The sequence below is a fragment of the Phyllostomus hastatus genome, unplaced genomic scaffold, assembly GCF_019186645.2.
Source record: "Phyllostomus hastatus isolate PE091 unplaced genomic scaffold, TTU_PhHast_1.1 phas_contig_196, whole genome shotgun sequence".
Classification (NCBI taxonomy): Eukaryota; Metazoa; Chordata; class Mammalia; order Chiroptera; family Phyllostomidae; genus Phyllostomus; species Phyllostomus hastatus.
Window position 1 is genome coordinate 40,010,659 of NW_025333709.1, and position 26,550 is coordinate 40,037,208.

At 34.5% G+C, this 26,550-nt stretch overlaps 1 protein-coding gene across 11 annotated transcripts in view; it reads right to left on the bottom strand.

The window, feature by feature from the left end:
- Window positions 1-26,550, bottom strand: part of EPHA5 (EPH receptor A5) — a 313,122-nt gene that overhangs the window by 263,768 nt on the left and 22,804 nt on the right. For all 11 annotated transcript variants that reach the window (XM_045834335.1, XM_045834334.1, XM_045834338.1 and 8 more), the window contains exon 2: window positions 21,799-21,863. In XM_045834335.1, coding sequence (XP_045690291.1) covers window positions 21,799-21,863 — 65 coding nt within the window. The remainder of the gene's footprint in view (window positions 1-21,798; window positions 21,864-26,550) is intronic.

A 26,550-nucleotide genomic window follows, 5' to 3' on the forward strand; every position in this document is an offset into this window, starting at 1 on the left:
AATAAATGTGCTGGTATAGTGACTCTAGACTTCAAGTCATATGAAAGAAGAAATAAGATATCCATATTTGATTCTCCAGTGCCAATTATAGCCACTGGAACATAATAGGTGGGTAATAATGTTCACATTATTTAATATTTATAACATGTTTTTTTTTCATCAGAAGCACAAAGTTTGTTTTTCATTTTCAATGTACACAGTATTTAGTACAAAACAGATTATAATAAATATTATTTGATTGAGCAAATGAATGAAGGCACCATGAACAAATGTTGAGAAATTATAATACAGGAGAAAAGTTAATGTCCAGATCACAGCTATAATTAGGTGCTCTGGGACAAGAATGCGAGTTCAAATATTAGATTAATCCCCCAAATTCTGCCATAGGGTTCTAGCATGTGATGTTTATATTAGGGCTTCTAGCATTTTGACATATTTAACCCAGGGAATCTTTTAGGTGCTCTTAAGTATCTAATACTCAGCTGTGTGTGCCTGTGCTTGTCTGAATGTTGATGTGTTTCTGAGCATGTTAGAGGTTTGGAAAACCAAAGAAAAGCAGCATAGGATATGAACATTACCATCAATACTCTGAGTTCAAAGGATAGGCTCCAGTTCGTTAAGTTCTCCTATTAAAGTTTCACTTAAATGTTATTTTGCTGAAGCCTAAGGACTATGATTAAACTTTAAATGAGTGCCTTAAGGTTAACATTATTCAGCCAGGCCCAACTTGCTTTAGGCATCCTTGTATTAGCCCTATGTAATTGCATTCAGTTTGGGTTGCTTTTTTTTCTATGGAAAAGTAATTTTTTTTGTTTAGAATCAACTCTACGTATTATTTTATTTGACATACTCTTCAGAGATAAACTGGAAACTTAATAAAGTCTTTGAAAAAATCTACCAGCTGGGTCTGGGTAGATAAAGAGTTAGAAATAATAGTAAATAGCATAGCAATATAAAGGTTTTCTAGGAAACCACTTTAGTTTACTTCTTTAGTTTATTTGGTTTTACTCTAAGAAGTGCTTTCAGTTTAATTTTTACATCACTGGTAGATGAATGGCATAACTATTCATAACAGGGATACATTCATTTATTCATTCATTCAACAATTATACTGATCATATAGTATGTACTGCAAACACAACTGTGAATAAGAAAGACTATTGCATGTTTTTCATACTTTATCTATACCTAACATACTACATAGTAAGCATTCAATAATGAGCCTAATATAATATAGTATAATATAATATAATGCAGTACAATAAAATATACTGCCAGGTTTGTGTTAAGTGCAAGAAAGGAAATATCAAGTCTCTCTCATAGCTTTCCAAATAGCTGCATTAGGTAGGAGGCTCCAGTATTTTGGAATTCTACGTATACTCAGAACAGCACTCTATGGAGACTGAGGCATAAAATCTTTGGGGTCAATGGCTTCATAATGACTGCTTGAATAGGAATATCTCTGTCTCATCATTAAATGGTGATAGATCATATCTATTATAATAAGTGTTAAGAACAACATAAAATTTTAATGAAATAACATTAAAGATTTGGAAACAGAACATCTAGGTCTTAGAAACAAATGATAACACTATGGCAACTATTATAACTAACAATAAAAATTTAAGGCTTTATTTGATAAAATTTGTAAAGTCCAATTAAGGCTTAGAAAGGCTAAAATGTATATATTCACACCATCATTAACTAATCAATAATGTACATAAAACTACAGAAATCTCATGATCTAATAGTTAACCTGGCATTTCACTATTACCAATCATTATATAAATTAGAAACTAGGGAACTGGAATTTGGCCAAGAAACCTGCAGAAATTTATAATAATAAAGAGTAAATTGCTATTTTTCAGGAAAAGATAAAGACACAGGAAGAGATAAAATAATTATAAGATATAATAAAATTTTTACCAAATTGGTTTAAATACAAAAACAATTTTGGTGACATTTCAAAACCCAAAATTTAATATTAAGGTTTACTTCTCATTATTCAATGCCTTTCATTTTAGCAATTCACAAATTCACAGCAGAGTATAACATGCTGACTGTGAACATGGGTAAGAACTTCCATTTATTGCTGTTAAATACTGTATTTCTTTTAAAATCACAACAAAAAGCCCATTGTTATCTTGCTCATAATACTTTTAATTGAAGTTGTTGGAGTGCCACTGGTTCACAAAACCACACAGGGTTCAAGTGCACAACTCGACAAAGCATCACCTGCACACCAAAATCATAACAAATAAACCCATTATCATCTCACTCAAAATATTTTCATAAACTTAAAGCTGGATGTTGTTAAGGGAACAAGCTATTGAAATTAATTTCATCAATAAAGGAATTTAACAAATTCAACAGACAAAACATACATTTAAAAATTACTGTAGAAAAAATAATCATTGAAATAGATGAAATGACTACCTCAGATCTCAGAGTTTACTGCACATGATTTTTTAAATTTATTACAGCAGTAGTGGTATTTAAGATTTAGATAGTTAAGAAAACAGGGCTTTTCCTTATGTTAGAATATACAGTGGTTCCCCTTTATTCAGGGTTTAGCTTTCTCCAGTTGGGTACCCATGACCAGCTTTGGTCCAAAAATATTAAGTGAAAAATTCCCAAAATAAGCCATTTTAAGTTTTAATTTGTATACTGCCCTGAGTGCCATGATGAAATCTCAAGCTGTCTCACCCAGTCCCAACAGGGAAATAAATCATCATTCTGTCCAGTATGTCCACCCTGTGCACACTGCTCACTATTAATCACTTTGTAAGCATTGGGTTATCTGGTTGACTGTTGGTGGTAAAGCAGTCCCTGTGTTCAAGTAATCCTTATTTTATTTATAATGCAACATTCATATAACTTTATGAGAGCATATTGTCATTGTCTTATTTTATTATTAGTTATCATTGTTAATTTCTTACTGTGTATAATTTATAAATTACACTTTACCACAGATATGTAGGTAGAGGCAGAAACTTAGTATATTTAGAATGAGTACTTTCTAAGGTTTCAGGCATCCACAGGGGATCTTGAAGGGTATCCCCCGTGGATAAGGAGTACTATGGTATTAAGCTTTATAATGCATTCTCATACATAAACTATTGCATATAAATCAAATATATAGAGCTAGCTTGAAGGGGAAAATCTACTGAATATAATAACGGACTAAGAGAAAATAAGCTCATGTAAAGAGAATTATTGTAACTCATGAATTTTTCTCTGAATTTCCAATTTATTACATAGAATATATAAAATAATAACTTGTCTTTTTACAAGAGTGTATAGAAAAGACACATCTATGGAGAATTTCCACATGTTGTATATGCATCTCTTTTTATGTACAAATGCAGTCATACAGTATGCAATTCCAGGGCTAAACTGTTGTCTTCTCTGTTCATGGAATGATGCCAGCTATGACACTCAAGAATATTAAGATATTGAACATTTAAACAGTGCTTAATGTTTCTCTCCCAGTTCCATACGTGGCAAAGCAAAACTGCCAAGAAAAATTTAGTAATAGACATACTTAAATAACAGGAGGAAGACATTGCAAAAGTGAGCTAAATTTAAAATCTCCTTGTTGTTGTGGTTGTAGCTACATGATAAGAAATTCAAATATATTAACAACAGATTCATTTTACCATTAAAATAAGAAAACTGATTCTGTTATCACCAATTGACACAGGTAAAATCCAAATCCCAGTATCTAAGTATGTTAACACTTTTTAAAATAAAAACTATTTAAAGCCCTGGCTGGTGTGGCTCAGTAGATTGAGCTCCAGCCTGTGAACCAAAGGGTTATAGGTTTGATTCCCAGTCAGGGCACATGCCTGGGTTGCAGGCCAGGTCCCAAGTGGGGGGCATGTGAAAGGCTACCACACACTGATCTTCTTCTCCCTCCCTTCCCCTCTCTCTAAAAATAAATAAATAAAATATTTAAAATAAAAAATAAATATTTAAATGCTGTATTTCAATAAAAGTTAACTGAAATTACATATAACTAACTTGAATTATTAGTAACAACTTAACATTTAAAAAAGGCATTATGTAAAATATGGCTTGATATTTAAATTCTTCACCTGTAATGGAGAATTACAACTACTTTACTGAAATACTGAAAATACATTTTAACTTCTGAAATTTTCATATGCATTGCAGTAAAAGCCTAAATATAACCAAATATAAGAATTGCTTCCCATGTTTTCCAGAGTCCATAGAAAATAACATGATTACCTATTTTTTTATTTTGATAGAATATTTAACTATAACTCATTTAAATTTGGAGTTAAAAATCCATTGTTAAAAACATTTATAAACTTGAACTCTTTTATGCATGTAATTGTATCATGATATAATCTCCAATGAATGAAAAAAGTCAATGAATTTTTGTAGCATTTTTATATCCTGAATGCCTAGTGCAACTCAAGCACATGATTTACTTGATAAATATTTGTTCAATGAATTGATAAATACATGCATCCACAATTGTATAAAAATTAATTTCAAGGTTATATGCAAATATAATTTCAAGCTAATTTATTTTAAAAATCACTTGTGCATCTGTGGTGCAGTAGATTTAAGGAAAAGATAGATAATTTCTTTTAATACTAACATTAGTTCAATATAACTTTCTGTGGGATTTTACATGGATTCTTTCTCTGTTCTACAAAGGAACAATAGTTTAAAGATTAGATTATATAGATACCTAATCAGAACATGTGTTGAATAAATTATTGAGTTCCTCACTCCTACAGATAAAAAAGGGACTTCTGGCATTGATCCTTGAGAAAAGTAGATCAGAAATCCTGTCCAGTGATAGCGTTCATGTCTAGGTCATGCGTGTGTGTAAGAAGAATGTAGAATTAGCCTGATGCAGCCCACTCAACATGTTAGCAACTACGTACAGGCTCTAGTTTCCTGTGGAAGCCTAGTTAGTTTTTATTGCAGTAGTTTTGACAACTTTTCCAGTCATGTTTAGGGGAGTGATTCATAGGCACTGTTCCACATGCTATTATGAAAAAAGGAGAAAAAGTTATTTCTCTACTCACATTTCTATAAATCAGTACGTTCACATAGGTTTCAAAAACAGAACAAGTTCTTTGTTTGAATAAAATGATACTAAACTGTATTTGCTAAACCTTCTTCATGAAGATATTCATAAGTATAGTGGATAAGATGTTTCCTGGTCAAATCATTTGGGAGAACTTGAATGCTCATTAATTTATTAAAGGCTTAGTATTATATAGCAGGTAGAGAAACATTTTTAACATCATGTAATTTAATACTTACCAAACTTGTTTGAGTATAGAGTATACAACCCCTTTGGCTTAAAACATTTCCTTCCTGTTTCAGACAGTCTTTAGTAAAACATTACTTTTGGAAGTATTGGCATAACTTCAAGATTTTAGCTCTCCATAAGTTACCTACATCCAAACAGTTTGTCTTGTTTCATGAACACATCTTCATTTTGTTTGAACAAGAGACAGAGTTCTCCTATGTTCTTGTTACCTTTTTCATGTTTGACCACGTTATAACATGTCATTCTTTTAGAAGAATGAAAACTGTCTCCTTTATCAGATAAAGCTGCTACAACAAACACCATAGACTGGTAGCTTACACAATAATGTACATTTTTCACACCTCTGGAGGCTGAGAAATCCAAGGTCAAGGCACTGCCAGAACTAGTGTCTGATGAAGGCCTGCTTTCTAGTTGCAGATGAACATTTTATTACACTTTATTGCTGTGTCCTCATAAGTAAAGGAAGGAAGTTTCCCCCTCCCTCTTTTTGTAATCCCATCCTTAGGGCTCTCTCTTAGCTTAATTACCTCCCAAAGACCTTACCTTCTAATACCATGGCACTGAGGTTTAGGACTTCAAAATATGAATGGGGAAACACAAATATGCAGTCCATAGCAGTTGCCTAAATTCTCAAACTTCACCAATTCACAATTTAACTCACAGATTTGACCACTCCACCTAGAATCATACAGATGATCTCTTTGTGTCTACACAAATTCCAACTATGAACTAATTTGAGTGTTACCACCTTTGCACATATTATAATTGCTTATTAAGTTAGATTTTAAATCAAAGTTAGAACCAAAAAAGCATAAAACATGGGTATTAATGATCAATAATCACTTTTGAACATATGCATAAGCCGATTTAAAGTTTGGAACAACTCACTAATTTAACTCAGTATGAACCAATATTGTTATCACTATTTGTTGATTGTTTTGCTGTGGCTGCTGTGGTGGTGGTGTTTTCCATAGTGTGTTATTCTCTGAATTCACTTTAAAAGGAAGCTAGTTCAAGTATATTGGAAAATATTGACCACATTTGTCTAATACCATGAAATATCCAACTATGAAACCTTATGTTGCATTTATTATTTTTCACAATGCTGTCCTAAGTTTTCCATTCAAAGATGTGGAGAGGGTATACAAGAGAATCTTTAATATTTTACTTATTGTGTATATGATCTAATTTCTTTATTCTTTTGTCTACCTTCAAAGGAAAACACACAATATACTTGGATGTCAAGAATGAACTTCAGTGCACCAATCAATAATGCTGCCACAAAAGCCACTAGTGATTGGCTAGCTAGAAAGCACTATCCACATCTGAGGACATGGTACCTGCCTTTCACCTTTCAGATCAATGTCATATTAATGCTGCTTTTTGGAACCATACTAATCTTCCTGATATTAGTATTACAATTATATAGGTTATTTGTAATTACAGTAACCTTAATCTATATATTTTAAGACAATAAAACTATTCCAGATTTAGCCCTGGCTGGCATAGCTCAGTGGATTGAGCGCGGGCTGGGAACCAAAGTGTCCCAGGTTCGATTCCCAGCCAGGGTACATTCCTGGGTTGCAGGCCAGAACCCCCAGCAACTGCACATTGATGTTTCTCCCTCTCTCACGCTCTCTCTCTCTCTCTCTCTCTCTCTCTCTCTCTCTCTCTCTATCTATCTCTTTATCTCTCTATCTCCCTCCCTCCCCTCTCTAAAAAATAAATAAATAAAATCTTAAAAAAAACAACTATTCCAGATTTATCAGCTAATATAAATGAGATATACTATGACTACTGTTAATTTTTTTTTAATTCCATTATTCACTCTGGCAGCAAACAGTAAAACAAGGCAGCTTGTTTAATGAAATGACTCTATCTGTCAGGATTATACTCATCGTTATGCCTTTAACTATGCACATTGAAAGGATTTGTGACACAAACTGAGTAATCTTGCCTTATTTGAATAATCTGTAATCATAGCAGAGCCTGTGATTCATTGGCTTATTACATATTTTCATGTTATGATCAATTAAAAGCCCATGTGTGCCCAACTCTCCAAAACTGTTTACAATGAAACTTCAACAGCAGTGGCAGCTGCCTGGTCCGGATGTGTCTGGTGCCGAGTGGAATACAAGCTGGGCTCAGTGAAGCACCATGAACCATTTCCATTATGTGTTCTAGATCAAATGAGGAAGCAAAATTGAACTGGAATATATTTTCTAAATAAATTCAGATTTATAACCTATGGCATTAAATATGCATAGTAATATTTTGGAAGTAGTTTAAACATGTAAGGGAATTCCACCTAAAATAAAGCAGTATCAATCAATAGTAAAGGTTGCCTGCCTCTTATGTTTCTATATTTTTGTATCTATCACTTGTTTCTAAGCAAGAGACTTGGCTTTATTGCAGCACAGGGACTTGCAGAACCAGGTCAGCAATCACAGGGGTTAGTTGCTTGGACCCTAGGGAAACAATGAGCTAATAGGATGTTATTAGTTTTATGCCAACTGATAATAACTAGATGCAGACAGGAATATGGACTTAAAGTAGCATGAAGGCACAGAGATATTCCTGGTACAGAAAATAATGTTGATAACCAAAAGATGTAAAGCAGTGACAACAATGAAGTCTGAAATATTAGAATAGCAGGGCAGGTAACACTAAGATATCAACTAAATCATATAAAATAATTAAATATTATTGAATAAAATTAAAAACTTCAAATAGACCACTCAAAATTATTGAAAGCTGGGTAAAATCTATGTGTTTCATTGAGATCAGGCTTTACCATTATGAAAATTACATGCTGAAACAACTCTTTTCACTGCAAAATTTTCAGAATATAATATTTAACATTATAAATTATTTTTATAACTGAACCAATTTTACAGGAAAAACAAACATTGCACTTAGACAAATGCTTCATCATCAGAATTCCTAAGAGACTGTAAATAGAATGAGGCTCAGAGGTTTCTTTAAGCTGCTCTCAGTATTGCAGGAGCAGTCACCAACAGCTCAAGCTACCCATATGCTGTGCCATCCGATCCCTGTCCCCCACCCCGACTAGAGATGGTTCCCTCAGTGATGGACAGCTGAACCAAGTGGAACTCATCACATTCTTTCTATGTGAAATTTCAAACATTCCAAGTCGGTCTGATCTGGTCTTTGAAATACAGGAGATCAAACTTGGAATTGTGGGAAAGCCTGAAGCAAAATGAAATCAAGAAATCTGACTGCAGAGAGATGAATGAAGATACTACTGGTTAGAAGCAGGAACCAGAGAAGCAAGGGGCAACTACTACCTAGTTCATGGGAACATGCCCAATTCCTCAGTTTCATTATTTCAAAAATTCAAGTGACCTTGGGTCAAGCTCCCCTTTAGTACCTTTCTTAAACTAGGTGAAGAAAGTTTCTGTTCCTTGAAAACAATTAAAATTCTATCAACAGAATAATCAGCTTCAGTTATCTGGATAACCCACAAAGTTCAAATATCTCTTGGAAACTATCCCTGTAAGCATCACATTTTATTTTAATAATTTTTAAATGAAATACTGACCTATACCCTATTGAAGAGAAAATGCACAGCAACATTTAAATTCTTTTGAATATAAAGAGCATTTATTTAGCTCTGGCTGGTATGGCTCAGTGAATTGAGTTAAGGCCTAAGAAGCAAAGGGTTGCAGGTTTGATTCCCAGTCAGGGCACATGCCTGGGTTGCAGGCCAGGTCCCAGTAAGGGGCACGTGAGAGGAAGCCACACATTGATGTTTCTCTCCCTCCCTTTCTCCCTCCCTTCCCCTCTCTAAAATTAAATAAATAAAATAATTTTAAAAAATATTTATTCAGTGTATGACCATCCTTGTACTCCTGCTCTGTATTAGGGATGCATAAAAGATGGCATTAAGAGCGTTAAATTGTTTTAGATTTGTGTAAGCCAACTGTTTTATTATGTTTAAGCTGCTATAAAAACATCACACACTGGGTAGCAAATAGAAATTAACAATAGAAATTCATTTCTCACAGTTTGGAGGCTGAAACTTGAGATCCAGGTGCCAGTATGGGTGGGTGAGGGCTCTTTTCCAGGTGTCAGACATCCCTACACCCTCACAGAGCAGAAGCAGCCTAGTGGCTCCCTGGAGCCTCTTTTATGAGGCCACTAATTCCTTTCAGGAAGGCTCTACTCTCCTGACCTAAGAACTTCCCAAAGGCCCCACCTCTTAATACTATCACATAGGGAATTAGGATTTCATCATATACATTTGGTGGGGATACAAACATTCACACCATAGCACTGGCCAATCTACAAAATTATAAATTGTTCTGAATTTGGTAAAGTGTTTCCTCCCTTCAATGTGAATTTTTGCTTCTTGTCACAATTAGCATGTATTCCTACTTAGATTTCTGAATTGTGACACAAAAATTAATATTAGTGGTTTTATTTATCCATCAGTGAAAAACAATTAAATGTTTTAGGAAACTTTATACATGTGCTAACAAATAAAGTGCCAGGTGACTTTTGGTAAAACCTCTCAATTCTTTATTTTTGAAAAAAATTCAAGACAAATACCATATAATCTCATCTTTAACAGGAACCCAATCAACAAAACAAACAAACAAGCAAAATATAACCAAAGACACTGAAATTGAGAATAGGCTGACAGTGACCAGAGGGAAAATGGAGGGAATTTCAGGGGGGAAGGGGAAGGGTTTGCAGGAACAAGTATAAAGGACACATGGACAATAACAAGGGGGGGTGGAAATGGGAGGGAGGTAGGGAAGGCTGGGGGGTGGGCTGGAATTGGGGTAAAAGGCAGAAAACTGCACTTGAACAACAGTTAAAATAAAAATTAAAGAAAAATGGACACACATTAGATGTTCCCAACAGAACTGCTTATATGACAACTGAATTAAATCACAATTTGTAATGACAAAAAAAAAGAGAAAAAGAAAAAATTCAGATTCTTCATTTAATAAGTGAATATATTTACAACTTTAGGGTTTAACTACAATTTAATTCAAACACTCAAGACGGTAAGATAATGGTGAAGACAAAATGAGTTTATAAGTCTATCATGGCCACTATGTACCTCTTGGGGGAAATAAAAATGAAAACAGAAACTAAGATAAAAAAATAGCAATTACACAAACTGACTCCTTAATACATACATCGTGCTAAACACTGCATTATCTCATTCGAATCCATATAAGAAATGTGTGCAGTTGTGGTATTGTCACACAGAGTTTATTGATGAGGAAACAGAGATAGAGATGAACTAAGTTGCTAAATGTAGCAGTAGTAAGTGGAGTAAGTAGAGGAGCAAGATTTTGAATCTGGAGTACCTGATTTCAAATTCTTCATGTTAACCATACTGCCTCTGTAGAGGCAAATATTCATATAAACTAGTAATCTGTATCAAGCTGAATAGAGAGAGGTCCCAACAATTATGCATATGTGTGTGCAGGTTGTATATTTCATAACTCTAGGGGACATCATTCAAAACTTATCTATTTGAATAGGTGACCATAGGAACGGAGTCCTGTTTATCAATATAACCTCAGAGCTAGACATCTGTAGTCTTTTGGCAAAATAACTTATATAATTAAATGAAGAGTTCTTGACTCAGACTCACATGACATCAAATGAATAAGAACTCAAGTCTAAACTTTGATGTATTTTTCATTATTCTATTTTAGCAAAAATAATGTTCAGCCTTTAAGCCCAATTGTCACCACATCCTTAAAATTTAGATGTCTAATTATGTATTCATCAGTAGTGTGAATTAATATTTGAGACATAGAGTGGCATGCTCACACTAAAGATAAAAAGTCTTCACTAGAGAGGTTCTCAGTATTCACACAAACCACAGGTAATACTATCAATAACTAATTTTCTAATTAACCACAGGTAATACTATCAATAACTCATAACTAATAAATGCTAAGTTAACTCAGTCTAGGAAGTGGTCCCCCTTCAGGGTGGTAATGACAGTTTTAATGTTGTGTAACTTCTGCTGGGCTTTGAAAACATGACTAGCATTAAGATGGGTTAGTGGAGAGTGGGAAGTGAAGTATTTCATCTACTGTGTACTAAACAGGAAATAGAAATTTGTATAAATCCTTGTAGGGGTGTCCAACCTTTAAGCATCTCTGGGCCACACTGGGAGAATTATCTTGGGCTCCACATTAAATACATTGTGACATGTAATCACAAAAACATCTCCTAATGTTTTAAGCAATTTCACGATTTTGTGTTGGGCCACATTCATAGCCATCCTGAGCTGTATGCAGGCTGTGGGCCTCAGGTTGGACACCCCTGCTTAGGGACTTAAGAAGAGAGAAATCGGGTTATTTGGGATAAAGTGTGATGGGCTATGAAATCATGAAGATGGAAACAACTAAGATCCAGAGGACAGGCATTTCAGGTTGAGCAGTTTGGACCATCACTTTCTGCATTAGTGCAAGCACTGAATGACATTAAAAGAAAAAAAAAACAGAGAGAATAGGCAATAAATAGCAAAAGCCTCAAAAAACTTCAAACACAGAAGAGTCTTGAGTATTCTCTCTTCCCCTGCTGCCTTTAATGGATATAATCAATAGGAATGCTGAATGATTACAGTATATTTTTCCTCTGTGGGAGAGGGAGATTATGTACTCAGAACCATAAAGCATTTTGCTTGCAAAATTAATTCAAATTGACTTGCTCGGGAGCACTGTCACATGAATTGAAAATAGCTGAAAAATGGGTAGGGATGGAAAAAAAAACACAGATCATGATAAATAGCAATCAAACCACTCAGAAAAATACCTGGTGTTTGGGCCCTAGGGTTCCCTACAAGACCTAGTTTTATTTAATATCTTCATTACTTAAAGGGAAGATGAGAGTAAAAAATATTTATATTCATGTATGAAAACTGATATGTATATTCTTTGAGAGTAGATAGGTTTGTTTGTTTTTTGTTTTTTTTTTTTTTAGAAAGAGAAGGATTTTAGGCCCAGACTTTACATGGACTACATGATTTGTCAGAGAAACATCAAGGCAGAGACACAGAAATTCCCATAATGTGAAAGAGGGAAATATTAGAAAACAATATGAAACAGGTGAGAATTATATTGGGAAATGATTGATACAAGTGTATCTGTAGCTGAGGTGACAGTAATGTGTATATGACTCTTTGGAAATGACCTGAAACTCTTTGTTCACATTTATGCTCCAGTCTTGTTATAAAGACCAATTGAAAAAGCCATGAAAAGCCCTGACCAGGTGGCTCAGTTTGTTGGACCATCGTTCCATACACCAGAAATGTTGCGGGTTCTATTCCCACTCAGCAAATGGCTGCGTTACACATTTGATCCCAGGTCTGGAAAGGTATAGGAGGTAACCGATCAATTGATGTCTCTCTCTTCCCCCACTTCCTCTCCCTCTAAAATCATATCTTCCCAGGGTGAGGATTAAAGAAAAGGCCATCAAAAAAAGGAACAGATTATAAGAATTGTGTTTGTGTAGAAAGTTAGAGAAGGAGATGAATGTAAATAACATAGCTGTATACAGTGTAATCTGGAGGGAAAAAATGGACAGAGACTGGGATGGAGGGAAAAGCAGCATCCCCCAGCTTGACCTGCTACCCAGGAAGAAGAGAGTTAGTCCTGGAGCCATGCTTTTTTGAGAAAGTGGGACTGAAATGGCCAATAGAAGGATGCGGCCTTGAGCTGCTCAGTTGCACTCAGGTTAAGGAGGGATTAACAAGAGAATGTCATGGATAAAGGTTATTTTCCAGCTTATATTTCTAAGTTTCCTTGTAACATAGGGAAAGTGTTTTGAACCTCAAAAGAAGAAAATGTTTGAGTTATTTCATAGTGATTTTAAATACATAAATAAAATGACACCTAACAAACATATAATACTTGCATGTCTCAATCTTACTTTGCAGGAATATACTGTGACTATTGGTAGGTCATTCCTCATTATTGCATATATCAAAAAATAAACACATTTGTTTCATATGTCAAAGCAAAGCTGGATATGTTAGGAAACTTTCTTCATAACTGCTAAGTTTCCATGTAGGAAATCTAAAAGCAAAATTATGCTTGTTCTAAACTTCAGTGTAGGCTTAATTCCTTAAATTATTTATCTTAATTACCTCAGGGGTTGGGTGTGCTTTTTGTTTTTCTAAAAAATAATGAATACAAAGCTACTTTGGAGCAGAATGGTTCTTCATTATGCTGGCATTTGCATTATATAGTATAATACCCATTCCCTTTAGAATTATTTTCTATCACTGTCCAAATAAAGAGCTTTTCTATATCCACTAATGTGTTCTTTTTTTACCCACTTCAGCATTACTTTAATCTTTATTAGCCTCTCCAACTCGGTGTGGGCCTCAATGCTTGTCCTTATCTTTCCACTCCTTCAACAGAAAGCAGAGCCAAAGAAAGGTTCTGGCAAAATTCAGTATGATCATAACCAGAATTCGAAATTAGCAGTGCTCAAATATTTCTTCTCATTCTTTGCCTTTAATTTTGGGAAGAAAAGAACCATATATAAAACCTCCACACATACTATGGCCAACATCTGAGCTTCAGAATAGAAAATCCAGTCTAAGTCTTTCGGGATTCAAGAAAGGCCACATAATATACTCGCAGTCCATTTTGAGCAATCTGAACCTGAGTTACTTTCAACTTTAAAAGTAAATACACAGACTCTCTGCCTCAAAAAAAATCATAAAATAGCACAAAGTAGCAATAAAACAGAAACACCATCAGCTCCTGTTTTCAAGTATCTTCTATGTATTGTGAGTTCTTTCTCTCCCAACGCTGAAAGCAGGTCCCTCTCTCTCCACTTTAGTAAAACTACTATTTATGTCAATATACTGAAATCTCTCTCAAGTGAATAAATAAATATGGATAATCCTAACAGCCACTAAGATTAGCATAGTAAAATATCTCAAAATCATGTCTATCCTCAATGACTGGAAGAAGATAAGAGAGTAAAAATAAAAGCAGAATTGCAATAAAACTTGGAGGTGGTGCCCTGGGAGCTTGCTGGCCTGCGCATTGTGTGCTACAGGAAATACAGAGAACTCAGTGGGGAAAAGTTGCTTCCACCAAAGCCAAGGAGGCAGGTGTATCTGGTGATTATTTGTAACAACAACAGATGGAAAAAAAACTGCAGTAGTGGAATTTCTAAGACCTAAGAGCATAATCTGCTCTAAACAAACACCATAACCATTAATTTTATTCTCATAAGAATAAGCCTTGAAAACACTTGCTAAAAAAGTCCAGGAAACAAGGTTGTTTACATCCATGCTTATTACACTATATGGATTAATCAATATTAAATGTTCCAGAAGGTGACTGAAATAACTCTGATGCAATTAGAAGAAAGTAAAACACTTCCAAGGTGTGAACAAACAGGCTGATAAAGCTATGGATAGGAGATTGACAGTTTAAGGGCAGAAAAAGAGAGGAAAGCCTAAGTGATAAAATACTGACTTTGGAAAAAGCCTATTGGGTCTACTGCTATTTAGCCACATGACTGGATCCAAATTCAAACAAATGCATTACTATGAGATTTGCTCATCTGTTAAAAACATTTACATAATTTTAATTGAAATGGGATTTTACCTTTAAAGAAAAAAACTTATGTTCTTAAAGGCTTTGCTTACCTTTTTTTTAGTCTAGAAGTGAAGTTTACTATGAAATACTTGTCATTTGGGACGAAAGAGAGTTGCAGAAATGGAGTTGTTATGGTTATGGGCCACTGTTATTTACAAAAATCCCACAACTGAGTATAAAAAATAGAAGGATAGTCTATGATAAAAATGTGTGCACTATCAAACCACAAAAAGACATGGAAGAAGCTTAAATGCCTCTTGCTAAGTGAAGGAAGCCAATCAGAGAAGGCTAATACTGTGACTCCAACTACATGACATCTGGAAAAGGCAAAGAAAGAGACAGTAAAAAGATAGGTATTTCCCAGAGGCCAGAGAGGATGGAGGGAAGAAGGTGGCAAGGGTTAAACAGGTGGAGCACAGGGGATTTTAGGGCAACAAAACTGTTCTTTATGATACTGTAATAGTAAGTATATGTTAGTATATTCTTGTTGAAACCCACAGAATGTACAACAAAGAGTGAACTCTAATAGAAACTAAAGCATTTAACTATACCAATGTATCAATGTAAGTTTGTCAATTATAACAAATGTATCACATTAATACAATATGCTAATAATAGTAGAAACAATGAGGAGTATATTGAGGTAGTTGTCGCATAGGAACTCTTCATACTCTGCTAATTTTTCTGTGAACCTAAAATGTCTCTTAAAACTAAAGTTTATTTATTTAAAAAATAAGTCAAATGATTATAAAGTGTACAAGTATTTTAAAATGAAATCTAATGAAAACATAAAAAATAAAGGATGACAATAGAGTCCATCACAAAATCATTGAATTGTCAAGGCCTCTTTATTATTCTATAGCCCCATTCTTAAGCATCACTATTACTGTTAAAATTATGTCTTAATGGGTTGAGGCTGAAAAAGTTTGAGACCTTCAGTATAAATTATTTTTAAAAAGGTGCTCTGAAAGAAAAAAATATTTACTCAAATAAATATTAAAATTTAGAGCTGAGGGTGACTACATATTTTACAACAATTAAGCCAGAAGTCAGTTTGTGTTTTTGCTTGTTTGGTTTTATTTCGTTGTTGCTGTTGTTGTTTATAATTAAAGACTGGTTTTGGCAAAAAGAAAATAATTTATAAACCTGCCCCTCAATTTTATGCAAGGGGAGATGAGAGGATTGAGTCGCACATCTGGGTGTTCAGAAATGAAACCTCTCAAAGTCTACTTACTTTTTTTAACAACCAAAGACATAGCTGAGTGGTTGTTACTTTTAACTATTAAAATGTTGCTTTCTGGCTATATTTGAAAACAGCAACACAGAAGAAGCCTTTCTACCAACCATCACTTTTTCTATTTCTTTAGTGGTTTAAGAACCACATGGTACATTCAAAATCATTACCTTATTTAATCCTAAGACAACAATGCAGGATAAATGACATAATAGCCGCTCACCCCTACTTAACAGATAGAAAAGCTGATATTCATAGAGGTCACAATAATTACAGACATAGTGGGGTGTTGATTCATCCTTTTAATTATTTACCCATCAATCTCTTTATCGAATTATATAATTACATAGTCTATGCACACATTATAACAAATGCAAGTTCTATATTTGAGTATCAATGTGCTATACATTTTTGTCAAATAGTTATGATTTAGCAACAGATAAAATGTGACCCACTCTGGCTCTTTATAAACTTTTTTTTGAGATGAATTTCTCTTTAGCAAGCAATTTGTCTTTTATATAAACTAGAAATCTGGGCACCCTCCAGTGTCTAGTCATGTCTCTGGAGACCTAACTGTTCAGAGGAGTTCAACTCTTGTTTAAAATCATCAGTGTCCTGGAAGACCTGGGTTTCAAATGGACTCAGTCTCTCACCAGCTGTATGAACTCAGTGCTGTACCTGCACTGAGCCTCATTTTCCTCCTCTAGAAAAAGAATAGTAAGTATCTCTTTTGCATGGTCATTGTCAGTACTAATTGGAATTACGTACATGAAAGAGCACTGTTTTCATAGCAAGGCAACAAGAAGCAGCGGCATGACATCACCTGTGCTGAGCACAGCACAGTACACCTGCTCTTCCTAGCTGTGCCACAGACTATTCGAATGACTTGGAGCAAACACTGTCACCCCTGTGCCACTTTTGTTCTTGTATAGAAAAAAAATGACTAGAAAGCATTTCATCTACCACTTTGCTCCAACATCATGACTGTTCATTCTCAAAATAACACTGCCCCAAGTTCCAGGATGTCAGGAAATGTTGTTTCTTTTCTTCACTGTTTTAACCCCAGTACCTAGAAGAGAAACAGGCATGTACCAACTGCCCAAACCATATCTGTTGAATGAATAGATGCAGCAAAATGCATTAAAGTAAACTTTGTTGTAACATAGTACTTCTAGATATGTCCAGAATGAAAAAAGAGGGGAGTTCAACTCATTGAACTACATAGTAGTTCAACTTACTACTATAAGAGAGACACACACACAGAGAAACACTATCTTGTACACTGCAGCTAAAACACACATACTGAAGCTCAAATTCAAAGGATGTGTCCTCACTCAGGTGAAGTAGTCTAAAACAACGACAGCAGCAATAACAAAACAAAAACAGAAAGAAACCATCTCAGCATGTAACACTAAGTGAAGAGTTTTAAAAATAATATCTGTACTGAAACAAAAGAAAATCTGGATGCGTGTGAAATAGTAAAAATTGACTCCACAAAATGCCAACATTACAGACTGGCAACTTAAATGAGTGAAGAGTATCAAGTGGAAATTGAGTCAAATGGGAGAAATCGCTTACTCTCTTAAAAAAAGCAACAGCCTTACTACTCAGTTTTTGGCTGTGGAGATCATAAAAGGCTGCTGAGCTGGATATTCATTTTCTATGAAATCTCCCAACCTTTACATGCTGACAGTGAATTCATGTAAACACTCCTATAGATTAAAACAAACTGGTGGGCAGCTCTCTTAGTATGAAGAGAATAGAAAGGCAATGCAAAGCCGAAGAAGGGGTGTTTCCTGAGAGCCAACACTGTGCCAAGCTCCACTCTCAGTCTGACTCATTTAATCTTATACACAAATATAGCTATAATTTATGATCCATTCCATAAATAAAACAAAATAAAATAAGTTATACTTCCAATAAATACTTATTGAAGTTCTATTACATGCCAGGAACTGAGCCAAGTTTTAGAACACTGTCTGCTGGTTGGCATGAGGCAGCTACGAGAAGTTAGGAGCTTACAAGCACAGAAAGTGTCACAGGTACAGTGACTGTTTCTAAGACGGGTGTGGAACATGTACATGGCTGCAAGGGATGCCTAAGTGTTTCTCCTAAGTACTTGCCCAACTTTTAAGCCCAAATTGGGGTGATGATTTTTATTGATATAGGAAATAAAATCAGTAGATGAGTGGATAAAACAGCTATGGGATATTTACACAATGTAATACTACTTATCCATAAAAAAAGAAGAAAATCTTACCCTTTGTGACAATATGGATGGACCTGGAAAACATTACGCTAAGTGAAATAAGCCACTCAGAGAAAGGTAATCACCATATGATATCACTTATCTGTGGAATCTAATGAACAAACTGAGCTAACACCAAAGCAAAGACAGGAGGCTCACAGAGAGCAGATGACAGCTAATGGTGGGAGGAAGGTGAGGGGATGGAAAGATCAGGGAAAAAGGAAAAAGGACTCATGGACAACAGTGTGGGTATTATGGCGGGCAGGGGTATAAGGGGGTCAAGTGATAATGGAAAACATACAATAACATTTTAAAAATAAAAATAAAAAACATTAAAGGAAATAAAACATTCATTCTTAAGGACTAAAGTTCAGGAAGATTTCTGAAAATAGCATTTACTTCTTTACTTGGTGTAATAAAAGCTTTTCTACTGGGAGAGCTCTGAGTCAGATTAAATCAAGGCAGCTTTACAAGAGCAGTCTTCCTGGGAGTCATCAGATTAAATAATGACAAATTTCTGGAATAAAGTTTTAAAAATTCTCCTACCCTACTCTGCCCCTTCCAGTGCCTGCTAGGCTACTAGTTTTTGCCATGGAGGCAGGTTTTTGGTTTGTCAAAGTTACCTGAGAGCTGAAAAGCCAGAAAGAGCATAGGGCACCTCAAAATGCCACAAAGCTTGCTGTTCTAACATGGTTCAATCATTTTTTAAAAATAAATGTTGATGGATGGTTCCAAGACTTCGCTTAATTTTTATCATTCTGAAAAATTGATTCTTACATGTTTTCTAGTGTTTTAATATCTTTTCTGGAGGAGAAAAGTTTAGAAGACCTTATTCCACATTTTTTGCTGACATCACATTACTCTGTTGACCTCTCTATATAGTTGACCTAGAATTAGGTTGCTTACCCAATCATAATGGCACAGTCTGATAACAACTTATTAAATGTACATATACTTCTTTTAGAATTACTTTTACTTTGTATGCTCATTTTCTTTAAACTATAGTTTTAAAAATTCCTTCATTTTGCAATTGCGTTACATAACAAAATATAACACCTGGGTTTCACACACATTCCACATATGTAAACAAGTGCACTTGCACTCAGTTTCTCTAAATCAGTTTCTTCTTTTCTGAATGGTAACATCAGGCATAGCTATATCAAATGAAACATCACTAAAAATATTACAAGAATTAAAAAAAATGTAAAAATCTGAGCAAAATACTAACTGAAACCAGATACTAAAAACTGAACATTTTGCTAATAATTATAATACAAAGAAAAAGAAAGCATAAAATTGTTAGAATGATTGGAGAGCATTGTTGATACAAAGAGATTATAAATGTTTAAATAAATCAGTTGGGCTTTGTACAGAAACCATGTACAAAACTGAATAATTTCCCCCAACATTTCTAGCTGCCAGAGCCAGGGCAACACCAGATTTTCCCCCATAGTTAAACTCTGTCAACATTTTTCTGAGTAACTTTAGAATGGAAACCAGAGAACACAAAACTAGACTCAAAAAGAACATGACATATTCTCTCGGAATTTTCAAAATTTAATTCCAACGCAGCGTATCAGCCATATTCTCAGAAAGGGCAACTTAAAATATTTATGTGATAAATCATTTTCAGTTTGTGGTAAAAACAGAGAGTACAAAATATATTTACAGGTCCTCAGTCACAGATGTTAGACAGCTCTCTACCTATATAGTGATGGTGACAGATGAAAGAAAAAGCGGGGGTGGGGTGAGAAAGACGGGGAGAGGAGCACAGGAAAGGGGAAAGAACGACAGACCAGGCGAACATACAACTTGTGTTGGCCCAGCCATATCTGAGTAGGACAGTTTTCCATTTGGCTTCTCTCATGTTCTAACGTCTTCAATTTATTTATATTGTATCTCTAAATGCAGTTATAAATTTTAACAACTAAAAAGAAACACCAAATAAATTGAAAAAGAGAAAGCACACTGAGGTCAGGATATTGACATATAAATTATTATAAATTACAACAATTACTACTACTAACTCACTTCTGAAATAATAACTTTTTTAGTAAGGGACTGATAAACACACCTGGCTTAATCATCAAATAGAAGAAATTAAAAATTTGGCTATTTGGGTTGTTAATACCAGATTTGTAATCATATTAGCTACTTAAAAAAAACTAAACTTAACCCTCAAAATTATACAAAATATTATTAGTATATATAATTTTCTAAATTGCATATTTTTATTTTTTAACATTTCATTTTTATTGTATTTTTATCACTACCCATTGTCCCCTCATACTGTCTTCCACCTCCACCCACCCCTGCTGCCCACAGTCACCACGCTGTTGACAATGTCCATGAATTCTTTCCCCCTTAAAGTTAAATATTCAACCTATTTTTTCTTAAAATGGAGGGTTAAAAATATTTTTGTTTTTCTCGCAAAGTAGTTGGTTATTAATTTGGGTAATCTTAGCTTAAACATAATAGTGAAATATTAGCCCTGGCAGGTGTAGCTCAGTGGATTGAATGTGGGCTGTGAACCAAAGGGTCCCCTGTTCAATTCTTGGTCAGGGCACACGCCTGGGTTGCAGGCTAGGTCCCTGGTAGGGGGTGTGCGAGAGGCAAGCACCCACTGATGTTTCTCTTCCTTTCTTTCTCCTTCCCTTTCTCTCTCTCTAAAAGTAAATGAATAATAAATTTATGACTTATAAAATGCAATTTACATAATTTTCACCAAAAATATTTATTTTAATATGCACCAGTAAAGTAATTTACTAACAAAAAAGTTGCTGACTGTAGAAATGTTCCAATGAACATTTTTTTCTGAAACTGAAAAAAAATTCAAAAACTGAAAAAAAACTTTGAGTGATGACTGATTTGGTAATCTGAGAAACTTTTAATCTCAATGGAATTTAAAGGAATTTCTTACAATATTTTCATTCTCTAATTTAGTAAAGAAATACAAAATAAATTTGCCCCAGTGTTTGAATTGACACTGGTCATTGATACTTGACCTTTATTTCCTAATTAATATAACCAGGATAAGGGCAAACAGGCAGCAGTTTTTTAAATTTTGTTTTAAGATAAACTCATTCTATAAGTTTGTTGGTTTCTTCAATCTAAAATGCTCCTGAATATCGAAGGTGACTTCACAATTCTTTATGGACGAATACTCAGAGAGAAGAAATCACATGTTTGTTATACAGTCATTGAACCCCCTTCCTGCTTTTCCCAATCAGAGCTAATTTGTAACCCCACCGTCCCCCTCACACACACACCCCTGTGCTGTTCATGACAAATCTGTCCAAGGCATTGTCAACCACACGTGGCATTTAACCCAATGTATATTCAGGTCGCTTAAGTTGAAGGGAAAATGTTATAAAAGGCTTACCCCATTTTTCGGAAAAGCAATCCATCCCAGGTCCCCCATGACGGTACGTGAATCCAATAAATTCACTGAAAGAGAAAGAACACAAAACAGTCAAATGCACAAAATACATAACTATTTCCAGAGTGTTAGTAAAAGTGCACATTGCTACATAACTGAAATTAGATTAAGCATTCATTGTGATGCATACAAGAGTTATAATCAAAGAAAATATTTTGATGTAGGAGAACAAGTGATTTTGAATTAACATTTAGAGAAAATTATATAAACAAGTCATTACCCTAAGTGCTTTTTTCATCAAACAGCAATAAAGAAGAAGAATTAAAAAAAAAAAAGAAAATGTGAAAAATCCACAGAAAACAGTAAGGACCATGCAGCTTTTTTTCAGGCGCTAGGCCTTGGGATTAGCTGCTGCCATAAAAGTGTGACTGAGTGTATTGTATTTTCTTCCGGAAGCTGTTATGAAGCAATTAACAAATAATTTACATTAAACAGCAATAAAGTATACCCAAGCTTGTAACATTTTTGTGATATTAACTGAAATCTGTAATCCAAATTGCAAGTTTAATTAAGAAATAAATCTGTACACCCTTAACCAAGTTAAGGATATTGTAGCAGTTCTCAAGGTTGATGTTACAGTTATGCGTCCATTGCATTTCCAAAATATATTGTACTTAGATGTAATCTTGAATGTGCTACTTACAGAACTATCAGCTACATTTTTGAAAGGCAGGCATCAATTATAGCTCTATAGCTTAAAGCAGCTGGAACTCCCAGGGTGGAAGTCTGATTATTATCATTGCAAAAGGAAGCCACATAGTATATACACACATGTGCAGCACATCCCACACATTCACCATGTTTATATTTGAAGAAATTTACCTACTGCCCCCCTCAAGTTAAACTACCTGAAAGTGTATGGTGTTGTCAAAATGCTTTAGAGCTGGACCACAAACCATTATCTTTCCAACCTATTATGAATAACCCAAATAGATCTACTTGGCCCACTCTGCAACTGAAGCACTAAGTGAGCATGGCATGTGGACCCAAAAGGAAGAAAACTAGGTTATCTCCAGTCAGAGGTATGAAGTTTCCTAAACTAAATTCAAGAGCCAGTATCATGAAATGCCAGCATTTAAAAAAAAGTGATTCTATGTGCAAGTTAAGCCTGGCTGCTAAAGGGTTAACAACTAGGCTGAGAAACTTGTTATAATATTTCTGTAAGAAAATGTAAAACAGAATTACTATAACCTAGAAAATCAAGATCATAATTCAAACAAAAATGTTCTACAACTGTAGAAATTATGTGCATTTAACCTTTATTTCCCATCATTTTCTTTCTTATAACATCAAACCTACCTACACATTAATAGTTTATATTAGTAACATAAAGATAGATAAAACATTTTAAATTGTTATAAAACAGAAATATACCCCCTACGTACACACACATATGTACATAATATACATGTGTGTTCAGTACACTGGTCTATGTCCCTCAAATTCTGAGCTTTTTAACTAGAAAAGCACATACTTATGGAATGGCTGTGTCATCTTCATCTTTGTCCTGCACACATCGCCTTGGCCTTAGGGAATAATACAATAAATAATTTGTGAAATTACTTTTAAAGGAAATTGACCTACTGAAAAACTGTTGTTTAAAATGAAAAAAAAATATGTTTCCCTACCCAAGGACCTTGCAGGTCTGTCAGTCACTCTACTAAATCTAGTATTTCACTAAGATCCATTGTCTTTCCTTTTTACTCTATTGTTGGCTTTTCTGGTTTCCAGGGGAATGAGGCTACATTAAACTTAAATGTCCTTGTCCTCGTTTTAGCTTTTCTGGGACACTTAGGTATGTGTCTAGACATGACGAAATGCCAGGGGAGTGCAGAACCTAAGTCAGTATGTTTATTCATCTTTATGACTCACTTTCTTCACCTTCGGTACTGAGCAGCAGCCTATCTGCGTAGACCAGGTGAAACAGAACAGATCAGCAAACTAAAGACCTGCCATTACGATGGCAGACAAACTGAACTTAGTCCTGCGGTGCCCAGCTGATGTGTGCAGGAAGTCTAGGAATCGCTAAACAGCCTGTCATGACCTTTAAAGAATGTGTGGATCCTGAAATACTCATTTTTACCAACAGAATTCGAGATATCTTTCCCAAGTTTCATTACCCTCACTTAAATTAACTTTAATCTAAATTACTGTTTTGACCCTTTTGGGGCCTAAAATATATGTGTGTATGAAAGTAAATGAATGAACTCAAACCACTAGCTTGGTTGTTAATACAATTTAACACAAATTTTCAGTATTTGGAATACATTATTAAATGCATAAAAATAGCCATGATAGGAACATGTATTATCTCTGATGTGATGATTTTGTCCAAAATCATCAGATAAATACAGCAGGAGATTTACAGGAAATATATGTGTGTCACTTCTCATGCCTGTCTAAAATTGCTTTCCTATTCTAAATAGATTTCATATAATTCACAGTGCAAAGAAGATATTTATACCATTACTAAACTGAAAATTGAGAAAAAAGGGCAATTAGATGTTGTAGGCAATGACTTGCAGATTACTATATTATAATTTTGTTCATATAATGTAGAGCAAATTGAGATTTGATAGGGAAAATAACTAAAATTACATATATATCTACTATATATCGATATATTACCATATGATTTATATATAGATCTCCATATCCATATATATACATACATATATATGCTATATATGTGAGTAAGCTTTCTTATACCTCCAAGTTTAACACGTGGTCTTTTAGCTCTCACAAATGCTCTTCACCTTTTCTGAATTGGTAACTCTTCATTTGTCCTACAAAACATATTTCAGAAACTACTTTCTCCAAGAAGCCATCTCTGATCCTCCCTTTCCTATACTGAGGTAAGGTGTCATTGCTGAATATTCAATTAGCACCCAATCTTTATCTCCAAAACACTGAATATAGAGAATTGTATTGTTTCCTGAAAAGAACACTATGTTTGACTCATACCTATGAACTTAGCCTGTGCTCAGAACAGCTGAATACCTGTTTTTCTTATAAATGAATCATTTGGTCAGTGGACACATAAGGAGGGTGTGTACATGAGTGCATACAAGTGGTCATGCACCTAAAACTAAAATAATGTTGTATGTCAACTATAATAACATTTTTTAAAAACCTGAAGGATGGCTTCTCATGGGAAGAAGCCAGGCATACAGCTAAGCACCCCTGGATGCACAGCAAAACTTTGCCCACTCCCAGGAAAAACGATCTAGCTCAAAGGTTCCTAGTGCCAAAGTTGAGACACCCTGGCATGAAAGCCTATGGTTCTACTAGAAAATCTCTACCTTCACAGATTTTTGTAAGACACATTGGCATTGTGATCTTCATTATCAGAACTTAACATATTTGAAGGAATTCCATATGAATCAAAATATTACTCCAATTTAAGGAAATAAAAGTACTAAATATTGAAGTCTCATTTAGAAAAAAAAAACAGAGTATTGTTGTAACCCAACCCCTGAACATTTTTCCCACATAATCATGTAGCTGTTCTCATTTATGTTCTGATAATGTTTCAACATGTATGACAGCATGCATGAAGAAGCACTAGGTCTCTGATATTATTCCCTCCCTTCCCCCCACTACTTAAGCTAGTACATAAAACCAGAAGTTTAGGGTCCATCTGAATGTGAATTTTCAGAAGTTGATTTCCCAGTATTACTACCAAATTCATTTGTTTACTTTTATAGTCTTATTGAATTTATTGGTTAAAATTATAGAGGTTTCAGGTGTACAATTATATAATTCATCATCTGTATATTATATTGTGTGTTTATCACCGTCTCCTTCTATCACCATTAATCTCCCACTTACCCTCTTCTACTTCCCGACTCCTAGCTTTCCCTCTAGTAGTCATCATACTGTTGTCTGTGTCTGAGTACTTTTTTTCTTTGCTTAAACCCCATTGCTTTTTTATTCAACCCCCAATTCTCCTTCCCACTGAACAGACTCAGTTCTCTCTAAGTCTGTTTCTATCTGTCTGTTAGTTTATTTAGTTCATTACATTCTACATCTAAGTGAAATCATATACTTGTCTTTTTCTGACTATCATATTTCAATTAGCATGATACTCTCCAGGTCCATCCTTGCTGTCACAAAAGATACGATTTCCTTCTTTTTTATAGCTGAGTAGTATTCCATTGTGTAAATGTACCATAACTTTTTTCATCCACTTATCTACTGATGGGCACTAGGTCTGTTTCCTAAACTTGGCTCTTACAAATAGGGCTTTAATGAACACAGAGGTACATATATTCTTTCAAATTAGTGTTTCAGGTCTCTTTGAGTATATTCTCAGAAGTGGAATTGCTGGATCATAAGGAAATTCCATTTTTAATTTCTTGAGAAAACTCCATACTGCTTCCCACAATGGCTGTACCAATATGCATACCCACCAACAGCGCATGAGGCTTTCCCTTTTCTCCACATTCTTACCAACAGTTCTTGTTTGTTGATTTATTGATGACAGCCATTCTGACAGGTGTGAGGTGATATCTCATTGTGATTTTAATTTGTATTTCTCTGATGATTAGTGACACTGACCATCTTTTCATATGTTTATTGGCTACATTAAACTAAATGTTTTTCACAGCCAAGGAAACCATCAACATAATGAAAGACAACTCACTGAATGGGAGAATATATTTTCCAATGATACATCTGATAGGAGGTTAATAT